The sequence below is a fragment of the Doryrhamphus excisus genome, chromosome 14, assembly GCF_030265055.1.
Source record: "Doryrhamphus excisus isolate RoL2022-K1 chromosome 14, RoL_Dexc_1.0, whole genome shotgun sequence".
Classification (NCBI taxonomy): Eukaryota; Metazoa; Chordata; class Actinopteri; order Syngnathiformes; family Syngnathidae; genus Doryrhamphus; species Doryrhamphus excisus.
Genome location: NC_080479.1, coordinates 6,541,036 through 6,552,766, shown reverse-complemented (window position 1 = coordinate 6,552,766; position 11,731 = coordinate 6,541,036). Strand labels below are relative to the sequence as shown.

The window sequence follows — 11,731 nt, the reverse complement described above, 5'->3', positions numbered from 1 at the left end:
GGAAGCATCAAAAGTGACAGCTAGAAATGGTGCAGGAATGCTGTCCACCCAACAAAATGACAAAAATTAAGACTATTAAGTGTATTAAGTTAATACACCATAGCCAAGCCCTGACACCATGCAAATTGTGTCTGTAATCAGCATAAAGTCAAACAAGACAAAGACAAACAACAATTCCCACCCACATTCATACCTATGGACAATTTGGGGTTGCCAATGAAGCTAACATGAAGCTAACCACTCGTCCGCCGTGCAGCCCACACAGAACCCACGATGTACCAAATGTTGTGTAATTATATTTAAGTGTGTATATTTAATGTAATAATATGTATCTGTAATTCAACGACGCCTCGTTGTAGATTTGGGTCAAACTGGCATTATCTGTGCCGGCTGTCATTTGTCGCTTGGTGATGACGTAGCCACTTCATCTTGTAGCCGAATGTTCCGTTCCACGACATGAGCCGTGATCGTATAGTGGTTATTACTCTGCGTTGTGGCCGCAGCGACCCCGGTTCGATTCCGGGTCACGGCATTTTAATTTTGTAGAAAACCTCAAAACAACAAAACAAATAAATTATTCGCACAGTGCTAAAATTATACCATAAAACAAAGTCAATTAAATAAAAATAAATACATGGGGCGAAGTAACTAAATAGATGAATTACACAGCGTGTGCATTTACAAGTCTGTGTGTATAATAATACGTAATATAGTGGCATGTCCAAACTTTAATATTCAAAAAGTAGAAATTGCCTACCTCCTGTGGCAACACCGAAGCTTTTAAGATAGCTCAAAACCTGCTGTGACGGCCGCACCACTCGTAGTCTCGCCATTTCTCGCGTTACCAGCAGCAGACCAACGAGCCAAACCAGGAAGTGCATACCGGAAGTAGCGTAAATCCACCTCACGCTTTCATTTTACTATCGATTCCTTTCCGTAGGACTGGCTTGTCTTCCCGGGATGGAGCGACGGCAACAGGAGGTAATTCGTATCTGAATTATGTCCTCAGCCGAGGCGCTGCGGGGGATGCAAAGCAAGAGACGATGTCAACGCGGTGATTGAACCGGTCGCTAGCTCATGCAAGAGCTACGAGTGTCCGGTCACTGACAGCCCGACGCTTTCGAAAAACGGTTAGTTTGGTTACTTATTTATGTATCTGAAACATTCTACCAGACACGCCTATAAACACACACTATGCATAGGACACGCTAGTTAGATAAGCCATGGCATGTTTAAAATGTATCCATTGTTGTGATAAATGTTGTGTGCTTATTATGTGCTACTATGTAACATCGAGCGATTGAATACTGTGCTGTTTAGTCGAAATCAGAGAAACTCTCCAATGTCGTAGTTGGGAGCTTGGCACAATCGGCACCTACACAACTTTTTTTTTGCTAAACCATTAGATCAGGTTCATCAAATGTTTTAATGACATGCATGTTCACTCCAATGCTAACTCCGCCTCAGACACATGGCCCCGCCCTCCAGCTAGCCAGCAAGACGACTACAAACGGCGAGTCGAGCCATGTTCCTGAAATCGTCCTTCACCACCCTGGTGGTGGGCGTGTTTGTGGTGTACGTGCTACACACCTGCTGGGTCATGTACGGCATTGTGTACACCAAACCCTGCGACCCACCTAGCGGCGTCAACTGCATCACGCCGTACCTGGCAGGAATGCCCAAGCTTCAGGTAAGAAACGTGTAACGTTGTCTGTGATTGCAGGACATGTTTGCTATTATTTGTGTGTGTGTTTGCCAGATGAGCATCTACGCCGCCCCTCGGCCCAATGCAGACGGCGGGCACGCTCTCATCCACAAGGAGGAGATTTTTGATGTCCAAGACAAGTTTGAGAGGTCTGCAGGACAGCTCAAGCCCACTAAAATACATCACATACTCCCATAACATTAACATAAACTGCATCCTTCAGGACAGTGAACGTCTCTCTGCCCAAGAAGACGCGCAATAACGGAACGCTGTACGCACTGGTGTTTGTCCATCAGACCGGCGTCACGCCGTGGCAGGATCCACGTCAGGTGCACCTGGTGGCCCAGCTCACCACCTACATGGTGCCCAAACCACCCGAAATCTCCCTCATATCCAGGGAGGATCGAACACTGGTATGGGTCAGGTGATGGTAGCAATAATGTGAGCCAATATTCATAGACAATTCTGGACTTTTACCCTTTTTCTTGAAATGGGGCAGGACACTGCTGAAGAGACCCAGCAGAGGAAACGGCGTGAGGGAGTTCCTACAGCAGGAGGGGGAGGAGCCTCCATGTCAGATCAGCCCGTCTCTCACTGGCGCTCTCGTTTGACGCTCAACATTGTGGGCGACCACTTCGTGTTCGACAGGGAATCCCTTCCGAGTGACGTGCACAGATACCTCAGAGTGTAAGAGTGTAAAAAAAAAAAAAAAAAAGAATAACTCAAACGTGACAAAGATGATATTGAGGATATTGGTTTCAGGCTCCAAAATGGCAAGAAGATGGTGTATCTACCTCTGCTGTTTGTTGATGAGCTCAGCAACCGCGTCAAGGACCTCCTGGTAAGAGGCACGCACGTGACGGCTTGAAATTGTCCTGTGCTGTGTGGAGCCACAAGTCCTATTTTAAATGAGATATTGCTGTTTGTGTGCGTAGGAGATAAATAAAACCACCATGGAGCTCCCCCTGACCATCACCTATGATCCCATCTCCTTGGGACGACTTAGGTTCTGGATCCACATGCAGGATGCTGTCTACTCCTTGCAACAGTTTGGTATGTCGCACTCTCCCTCGCAGCGCATTCACGCGTCATGGCGCCCGTCTCACGCTCTTCCTCGGCCAACAGGCTTCACAGAGAAGGACGCCGACGAGATTAAAGGGATCTTCACGGACACCAACTTGTACTTCCTGGCCTTGACCTTCTTTGTGGCCGCCTTCCACGTGAGCGTGGCTGCAAGAGGAATGCTCCAGCTTAAATTCATGAAAAGCTCAAGTGAGTGTCCTTTTCGTTTTTTTTGTCTGCAGCTCCTTTTCGACTTCCTGGCCTTCAAGAACGACATCAGCTTCTGGAAGCAGAAGAAAAGCATGGTGGGAATGTCGAGCAAAGCTGGTAGGTATTTGTGTATGGTCACAAGATGTGAAAGTGAAGAAAGCAGATCCTCGAACACAAAAAAATAGGAACGACAGGTCTTTTAATTATATTTATTTGCTACTTTGGGATTATGTACATCATGTATACATTACACATGCATTTATTGTTTGCATGAAATAATCATAATGCTCATTTATTTCCAGTGCTGTGGCGTTGCTTCAGCACCATCGTCATCTTCCTCTACTTGTTTGACGAGCAAACCAGCTTGCTGGTCCTCATCCCCGCCGGCATCGGCGCAGTCATTGAGGTAAGCGCTCTGTATGCAAAGCACGGCTGCTCTTTACTGTGATGGATTTTTTTCTTCAGTAATGCTGTTTCCTACTTAAAGAGGTGCTGTAGGATGTTACTGTTGGATGTTTGGAATAATGAACGTGCTTGCAGGTATGGAAAGTGAAAAAGGCCTTGAAGATTCAGCTGTCGTGGAAAGAAGGAAAACCAACATTCCTGGTAGGTTTCGGGTGTGCGTAATGTGCTGAATAAAGCCCAACAGTGGAAGACAACCTTCCATATACCGTGATTTTTAAGACAATATCTGACGGGAAGAAAAGTTATTTTACATGTAGAAATCTCTAGACGCCGAATATGAGACAGCCCATGTCTTTCAGACTTTTTTCATAGGGGGAAAAAAACGCCACAGGAAGGTAATCAGACTTGTTTAGGAGAGAAGTCATTTGGCGCCACCTTCAGGTTTGCATGTATAAATCTCCACACTCCAAATATAAGACGTTCTATGTTCCTTTTTGGGGGAAGGGGAAAAAAGTTTTGCTCCTGAAGAAGTCTTTCGGCACCACCTTTTGGTTTTCATTATATGAATCTCCGGAGCCCTAATCAGACGACCCATCTTTTCAGATGTTTTTCAAAGGGAATAAAATACCGTTCTCGCGACTCAGAATATAAGACGACCTGTCTTTTTCCGACTGTTTTTCAGGGAAAAAATATGCTGGTGTTAATGCAATATTGCCAAATGTTCTTCTCCTGGTTTTTCATTACAGTTTGGCAAACTTGACGAGTCGGAGAGAAGAACAGAAGAGTACGACACTCTGGTAAGAAAGTGTGTTCTCCTTACAATTTTACCAAGATGTGCCTTTCATCATTGGGTCACGTTTGTCGCTTCTGGTAGGCTATGAAGTACTTGTCCTACCTTCTTTACCCGCTGTGCTTCGGGGGAGCCTTGTACGCGCTCATCTTCCTACGATACAAGAGGTGCGTTCACACACTGGAGGTTGACCCATCACATGATCCTCATTGACTTTGCTTGACTTTGTAGTTGGTACTCGTGGCTCATCAACAGCTTAGTTAACGGTAAGACCTCCGTTTAACCATAAATGCCATTATTTCATGTAATGCCCATGTATTGTGCTGCAGGTGTCTACGCCTTTGGCTTCCTCTTCATGCTGCCCCAACTGTTTGTCAACTACAAGGTCAGATCACAAATAATAATAGTGTGTGTGTTTTGGATTTTTGTTTACAACATTTCACATTCTCTTCTTCAACAGTTGAAATCGGTGGCCCATCTGCCCTGGAAAGCCTTTATGTACAAGGTGAAAACACTTTACCCAATTTACTGAAAGGAAATTAATTTATTTAGATACCATACATTTACCGTATGGATGAAAACCTTACTGAAAAGGGGGGGGGGGCTTGTGGCAGTCAATTTAAAAATATTGGGAACTCACTTTAAGACAACTTTAAGAATAAAGTCTTAATATTGTAAGTAAAAAGTCAGAATTGTATGCAAAGAGACAAATCATTTTTACACGAATAAAGCCTGTTTGGATTTTGGTGAAAATTAAGTTGCATTACTATGAGAGAAGTCATTTTACAATATTTATTTTCTAAGAATAAAGGCTTAATCCGAGTCTTTTTTTATCTGAATTTTGAATAAACCTAACAGAATAGTTTTAGTGACTTTAGTGACACAACATGCCAGTCAATGGTGTAGCGGCGCTGTTTAGTCTTGCCTTGTAGTCCTGACTTTGGCCACAACATGGCAGCCAATGGGGAAGCGGCGCTGTTTAGTCTTGCCTTTTAGAACTGACTTTGGCCACAAGGTGGCAGCCAACAGCATACTGCCGCTGTTTACAAGTATGCATTTTGTACATCTGAAACATTTCGGATAGAAATGTTGGTATATTTCAAACTCTTTTTCAAAAAAGATCAGAATCGTTTCTCCCTTTGTTTTTCCAGGCTTTCAACACCTTCATCGATGACGTATTTGCCTTCATCATCACCATGCCCACATCTCATAGACTGGCCTGTTTCAGAGACGACGTTGTGTTTCTCATTTACCTCTACCAGCGATGGTACACACAAACACACTCTAACATACACAATTCGCATCTAAACGTCTCTTCCTTCACAGGCTCTACCCAGTGGACAAGACAAGAGTTAACGAATATGGCGTTTCATACGATGACAAACCAAGAGGGAAAACTCACAAGGACTAAATAGGAACTTTTGTGTGTACTGATCTGAAATTGTGTCATTTCTGCCGCCTAATTCAATGTTGCACAAGTATTTTTGTTTAACATCTCACAAGCAAGACAACGCATCAGTGGCAAACATGAGCGGGATTTGACTTGCCCACCGACGCTCTGATGTTTCAACAGGCACACTCACAGGAAGCCAAGTATTAACGGTCACATGATACATTCTCTTCCATTTTTCTAAAATAACATGTTTGTTTTTCAGATTAAATAAACTCAGTGAAGGTTTTCTGTTCTGGTATAATTTTTTTAATGATGTTACTTGACTGTGAATTGTGATGATATGAGCTGGAATAAAACTGACTAAATATGTGAATTGGTTTTGAAGCATATTTTATTTACAATTGAATCACTATTAATTAATTATTATTATTAACACCATCTCCAGCCTGCAACACAAAGAGGTGATGGGGTCAACCCAGATAGGTCGCACTGGCCTAGGCTGGGCAGCGCCGCAACAGTTCTGGTCCAAAGCTACCATGAGGCAGAGGAAGACCATGGAAGTGGACGAAGTCACCAGGGTGGAGCAGGAGCACTTCCACATAAAGGCGATATCCCAGGGCAGCCAAGGAGCGTGGACACGATGGGAGGCTACTGTGCAGAGGCGCATCAGCTGGGCAGACATCTGGAGGACACCACAGAGTGGACTAAGCTTCCTGATCAGAGCAGCCTACGACATCCTCCCATGCCCCCGGAACCTCACTCAGTGGTTCGGGAGTGAGGTAGGCTGTCCGCTCTGCAGTCCCACCAAGGCTAGCCTCCGGCACATCCTGTCAGGATGCAAGGTGGCGTTGACCCCGGGACGGTTTAGGTGGCGCCACGACCAGGTGCTAGCCAAGTTGGCAGAGCACCTTGAAAGATGCAGGGTGGCTGGCTGCAAACCACAGCCAGGCAATAGTAAGCTAGCTACTTTCGTCAAAGGAGTGGCGGGGAGATGTCCCCATACGCCACTGCCCCCCCACCGGGAGATGTACTGGCATGGGGGCGAAACATCTGTGAACGGTGGCCTCCAGCTGATGACCCTGCAACTGCCTGCATCGGCACCGGAGGGGGTGCGACAGGCCGGAAGGTCGAAGCAGGAACCAACAGCTGACCTGTGCAACAATTTGCCATATGCCGTTACACAATTACAAATAAAATGACATTCAATAACGGTAATTGTCATAGTTTGATTTTGTACAAGTTTAAAATTACAATAAGGAACATCACATTTCCACTTGCACATTGAAGAAAATAATAATAAATAATACATTATTCTTTACACCACACTGTGGTTTAATCAAGTAAAAATGAAACTTTTTGAAATGGTTCAATATAATTAAGATATTAATTTAATAAATTCATGGACAATATTTTGTCACATTTTAATGAATTATTTTGGATTTATTCAATGTAGAAAAGCTACATGTTTTATCCTTACTGTTGTGATCTGTTGTCGTAGAATTCTTTCACATTAAGATCAGAGAAAAACTTGTACACGAGGCCATGTCTGTGCACCGACCCCGAGCCGGCAACGTCGAATCCGTTGTGGTTGTGCGTCGTTACGTCACTTCCACGCAGCTGACGTACACTATAAATGCCAAACTCCCGCCCCCTCCCGTCCCTTTCCAATTACAGGAAGTCGACGTGCCTAAGGTGCTCGGTTCTTCACCCGAAGCTAAGGCCCGCAATCCGGCGACTAGCACCATCGAATTTAGGCATCCGACGCCACAAACGTCAAAACAAACATCCACGATGGCCTCCGTGTCAGAGCTCGCCTGTATTTACTCAGCTCTCATCCTCCATGACGATGAAGTCACTGTCACTGTAAGTGTCCCGCTCGATGCTAACCATGTTAGCTACTAGGAAAATGCACCGTAAATGTGTAGTGAAATGATATCAACACGTTTGAATTAGAAAGTCATGAAAATGTCTTTAAACACGAAACCGCTCTTACCAGAGTTTGAAGGCGCCATGCAAGCTCCGAATGGCAGGCTAGGCTAACGTCGAGCATGAGTGACCGCTCCTCGGACCAGCTGTATTGGAACTAGCTGAGAAGTAGCCACCTTATAATCGCAGTGTTTATTTCCGATGATTAAATGCGAGAGTCGTCGCAATGTGATCAAGTCTCGGGACCAGCTCAGATGTTACTATCGCACACGAATACACCAAAACATGAGATGAATGCAGCTTTACAGTGTGTACCATTCCTTTATTATCCGTAAATGTAATATTGACCATTATGTATCTTCAGGAGGACAAGCTCAATGCCCTGATCAAGGCTGCAGGAGTGACAGTTGAGCCTTTCTGGCCCAGTCTGTTTGCCAAAGTGAGTAAACACCAGATGGAAAACACAACTGTCATGGCGCACACTTGCACAAAAGATGCAAAATTAACATATGTTGATGTTTTCTAGGCTCTGTCCAACATCGACATTGGCAGCCTCATCTGCAACGTCGGTGCTGGAGGTGGAGCCCCAGCTGGAGCCCCGGCTGCTGGAGGTGCTACTGCTGCTGCAGCTGGAGGAGACGCCCCAGGTGGATGGACAAATTTAGTTGCTGGGAAATTGGTTTTCAGTTTTTTCAATTTAACCTCTCATCCATTGTCTTTGACCCTGCAGCCAAGGCAGAGGAGAAGAAAGAAGAGAAGAAAGAAGAGTCAGAGGAGTCCGATGATGACATGGGCTTCGGTCTTTTTGATTAAATGGCTGTTTTTCTAAAAACACAATAAAATTATTCCAAAAACGTTATCTTGACTTCTTGCACTTACTTTCCCCCTTGATAAAAACACGAGTTCACAGCTATGACATTTGTGTAGTTCTTATGTGAAAGTGATATTTTAATCCCAGTGTAAGTATGAAGCAATCAAAGTTAATATGTGCATTTTGACTAAAAGCACCACTTATGCATATGATGTAAATGCGATATATGCATGTTGGTAACATTAAAGTACGACAGCAAAGTGTATTCGATAACCTACGCAGAAACTACCACCGTTTATGCTTGACTTGGTAGTGTCTGTCTCGGCCACCACGTGGCGCCTATGTGTATGTGGCGCCTACAGGGTATGTATTTGTCATACCCTGTAGTACTGACTTTGGCCACAAGATGGTAGTCAATGGGTTGTAGCGCTGTTTAGTTTTGCATTGGACGGTCGCCCTCGGCCACAACAGGAGCGGATAGGACAGTGGCGCTGTGCTGTGTAGTACTGACCTTGGCCGCAGCGGGGCAGTCAATGACATAGTCCGCTGTTACGAGGACTGCATTTAGTGCCACTGGAACATTTTATCTTCAAAAGTTGATATATTTCTTACACAACAATTCTCGAAGACCAAACCTAATCAGGCGTTCTAAGGCCAAGCGCGTGCTGATAAATGAGTAAGATACCCACCATCATCGACAGGTTTCCGTAGTGTAGTGGTTATCACGTTCGCCTCACACGCGAAAGGTCCCCGGTTCGAAACCGGGCGGAAACACACTTTTCTTTCTAGAAAGAATGAACACGTTAGATGGATTAAACACACACGTACGGCTTCAGGCCAAGAAAACTCCAATTTCATTATAACAGTGTTTTTATTTGCAACTGTACATGCAACTCTTTCCTGAGAGAATTCCTCACCTCCAGGCAGAGGCAAAAGTGAACAGTGGAATGGAAGAACAAGTTGGTGAAATAAAGTGAGTTTGTCAGGTTGAAACATCCATTCAGCCAATAAATAAATCATGTACTATTCACAGTATTGGATGGTACTTTGAAATGGCTGTTGCCAATGTGCTGTGTGAAGTCAACATTCTCTAAAAACTAAAGAGTACATTAAAAGCAAGCAATACGTTTGTGAATAGATAGATATGTATGGCTTTCGGTGTCCTTATACCTCCTTCATTTGTCTCCAAATGTCTGGGAAAGGTGTTAAAAATATAGATTCTACTTGTATATTTATCATGTTAACTTGAAAAGTGGCCTTTCTCCATTCCAAAATGTTTGTAAAAATTCCCACGTGGATCATTTAAAGCCTGAGAAAAGAAAGCATGACAACTGTAAAGGGAGATTTATCCAAAAAATAACATCCTATGAAGAGGCATGGCTGCAAATATGAATATATAGATGTATAGTTATTTTAAAAAAGGAAATATCTTCATGATCCTCCAGTTGGTCACGTGCCAAGTCCTTCAAACGAGCAGTCACGTGTTAAATAAATCCAAAGAAAAAGGATATGCGATGAAGGAGGAGTTTTTGTGTTTCTTTGTTTTTCACAAGAAGGTCTTGCGTTGGTGTCTGATTGTCCGCTGTCCATCCTTTCGCCAGCGGCGCGCCCCCCACCCCCTGCCTCTGTCCGGAGGCTAATGTGGCCTGGTGATGGTCTTGAGCCGCGACTGGTCGATGACGTCCAGTAGGTTCTTGGCGTCGACGGCGAGAGCGTGGGCCGCCATCAGCATCTGCTTCTTGTAGTCCTTCTGCAAGCTGGAGTTGAGGGGGGATGTCAGCACGGAGGAAGCCAAAGTCGAGGAAAAGGGCCGTGTTCATACCTCGTCATGACGTACTGCTGAGCTAGCTTCATCTTGGCAATCAGCTCCGCCAGGTCGGAGTTCAGCAGCTTCTGGGCCATCTCGATCTGGAAAAAACAATTCACTTTTATTCTCCATTTATTTCTCAATTACAAAAATGAATAAAATGATAATAAATGAATAAACCAATAATACAAACTGTATCTTAAAATATAGTACTACATTTTATACTCTGCCATATTTCATGGTGTTTTTCAACATGAAAAATAGAATGATATACGGACAAAATATTCTACAAATTAATACCATTATGCATACAAATATTAATCGACAAAGATATATATTTTCTTATTTTTCTACATACTCATATGTATCTAAATATGTGTATATTTTGTCATTATATGAAATCCAAATGTAAACAAAATGTTGTACAAATTAAAAAAAAATAATTTTCTCTTGAAGTGATGAAACAGATCTTTAAGTGAAGACAATGATGTTGGATGCAAGCCAAAGAAAGCACAACTGATATTTGGACGTTTGTTCCCTGTGGATAGTCGGCTACACGTTAGCGACGTGGTGTTTACCACATTGACCTCTCTGACCTCTCTGACCTCTCTGTGGGTGCTCGCAGGCAGCACAGGAATGGTCTCGTCCACCGTGGCCAGCAGAGTCCGCAGCGCTAGCCCTACCTCCTGCAAACACGCACGGTCTTTAGCGGACATGCACCTGGCTGTCTGCCAATCACGACCCTGCCCCGCCCCCTTATACCTTGACCATGGGGACGTACTCCTCGGGGGCTGCGGGCTGGATCCTGTTGGACATCTCGATGACGGACTTGACCAGGGCTGTCACGTTCTCGTAGACTTTGTCGTTGGAGCGGTCCAGGTTGGCGGTGGGGGGCGGGCTGATCTCCTGGGGCTGCAACTGGACCGTGAGACAGAGACCTTTGAGTTTTAATCAAGCAGCCAGCCACTGCACTTCCACGGACTGCACACTGGATGGCAGCGGAGAGCTATCTAGATGTGTAGACCCATCAAGACGTTCTACTGTGATGTCGATAAGCCTCGGTAAAGGTCCCATATTATTCCAAAAGAAAGGATGGAACAGCATCGGAAGCGCGTGGACACTGGAACATGCTGTGTTGTTTCCCACGTTTGTAGATAATTCTCAGATTTGTAGCAAAGCCTGTTTTTTTTGGTCTTCTGTGACGGAGCGAGCTCATCAAGCGCCATGACGTCGTGGAAGGCCTTCAAAAGGTCCACAGCAAACCAAGCGGATGGAGGAGATATGACATAATAGGGGACCTTTAAGGACACTGTTGCGGAGCTACTGTGGCCGACTGAGCCAACTAGATGTCTACAAGGGACGCACGGGTCATCTTACCCTCCACGGCTACGGTGGGGAGGCAGGGCGGCGGTGGGGGGAGAGAGCGAGGGACAGCACGTTAGCGTGACACAGCGCTACTAAGACGCCGCTAGCAGGACCGTCGGGTGCGTACCTTCACGCCTTCGTTGTAGCTGTCCACGGGGCAGAGGCTGGCCAGGTTGGCCAGGTTGCCCGCTCCGGGGCGGGGCGGCTTCTTAGGCGGGGCCACATGGTCTTAAAGAGACAGACGGTTAAAGCCAGCG

The 11,731-nt window shown here is 45.0% G+C and overlaps 4 protein-coding genes and 2 non-coding genes across 19 annotated transcripts in view; 4 read left to right on the top strand and 2 right to left on the bottom strand.

Annotated features, from left to right (window-relative positions):
- Positions 1-460: 460 nt before the first annotated feature.
- Positions 461-532, top strand: trnah-gug (transfer RNA histidin (anticodon GUG)). Its single transcript has one exon. It is a non-coding gene; the product is annotated as a tRNA-His (tRNA).
- A 305-nt stretch (positions 533-837) lies between these two features.
- Positions 838-5,938, top strand: clptm1l (CLPTM1 like). Its single transcript, XM_058046936.1, has 18 exons — positions 838-1,130; positions 1,468-1,690; positions 1,760-1,854; positions 1,929-2,118; positions 2,205-2,392; positions 2,468-2,546; positions 2,641-2,758; positions 2,831-2,925; positions 3,010-3,094; positions 3,280-3,383; positions 3,518-3,583; positions 4,129-4,179; positions 4,257-4,339; positions 4,404-4,438; positions 4,502-4,557; positions 4,633-4,677; positions 5,324-5,439; positions 5,499-5,938. The coding sequence occupies exons 2-18, from the start codon at positions 1,526-1,528 to the stop codon at positions 5,581-5,583; spliced, it is 1,656 nt and encodes a 551-aa protein (XP_057902919.1). The 5' UTR covers positions 838-1,130; positions 1,468-1,525; the 3' UTR covers positions 5,584-5,938.
- A 113-nt stretch (positions 5,939-6,051) lies between these two features.
- LOC131102173 (uncharacterized) lies at positions 6,052-7,323 on the bottom strand. Its single transcript, XM_058047679.1, has 3 exons — positions 7,274-7,323; positions 7,043-7,225; positions 6,052-6,716 (listed from the first exon to the last, which is right to left on the bottom strand). The coding sequence occupies exons 1-3, from the start codon at positions 7,321-7,323 to the stop codon at positions 6,326-6,328; spliced, it is 624 nt and encodes a 207-aa protein (XP_057903662.1). The 3' UTR covers positions 6,052-6,325.
- Positions 7,211-8,350, top strand: rplp1 (ribosomal protein, large, P1). The gene is made up of 4 exons (XM_058047133.1): positions 7,211-7,428; positions 7,856-7,930; positions 8,018-8,138; positions 8,222-8,350. Exons 1-4 carry the CDS (start codon positions 7,357-7,359, stop codon positions 8,302-8,304), a joined length of 351 nt encoding a protein of 116 aa, XP_057903116.1. The 5' UTR covers positions 7,211-7,356; the 3' UTR covers positions 8,305-8,350.
- A 653-nt stretch (positions 8,351-9,003) lies between these two features.
- Positions 9,004-9,076, top strand: trnav-cac (transfer RNA valine (anticodon CAC)). The gene has a single exon. It is a non-coding gene; the product is annotated as a tRNA-Val (tRNA).
- A 78-nt stretch (positions 9,077-9,154) lies between these two features.
- LOC131101502 (focal adhesion kinase 1-like) overlaps positions 9,155-11,731 on the bottom strand; it is a 28,929-nt gene continuing 26,352 nt past the window's right edge. For 8 of the 14 annotated variants that reach the window (XM_058046738.1, XM_058046737.1, XM_058046730.1 and 5 more), the window contains 5 exons: positions 11,602-11,702; positions 10,872-11,027; positions 10,706-10,795; positions 10,125-10,210; positions 9,155-10,059 (listed from right to left, as the gene is read on the bottom strand). In XM_058046738.1, coding sequence (XP_057902721.1) covers positions 9,939-10,059; positions 10,125-10,210; positions 10,706-10,795; positions 10,872-11,027; positions 11,602-11,702 — 554 coding nt within the window. In that variant the 3' untranslated portion in view covers positions 9,155-9,938. The remainder of the gene's footprint in view (positions 10,060-10,124; positions 10,211-10,705; positions 10,796-10,871; positions 11,028-11,601; positions 11,703-11,731) is intronic. The other 6 variants (XM_058046731.1, XM_058046742.1, XM_058046743.1 and 3 more) reach the window with 1 other exon arrangement.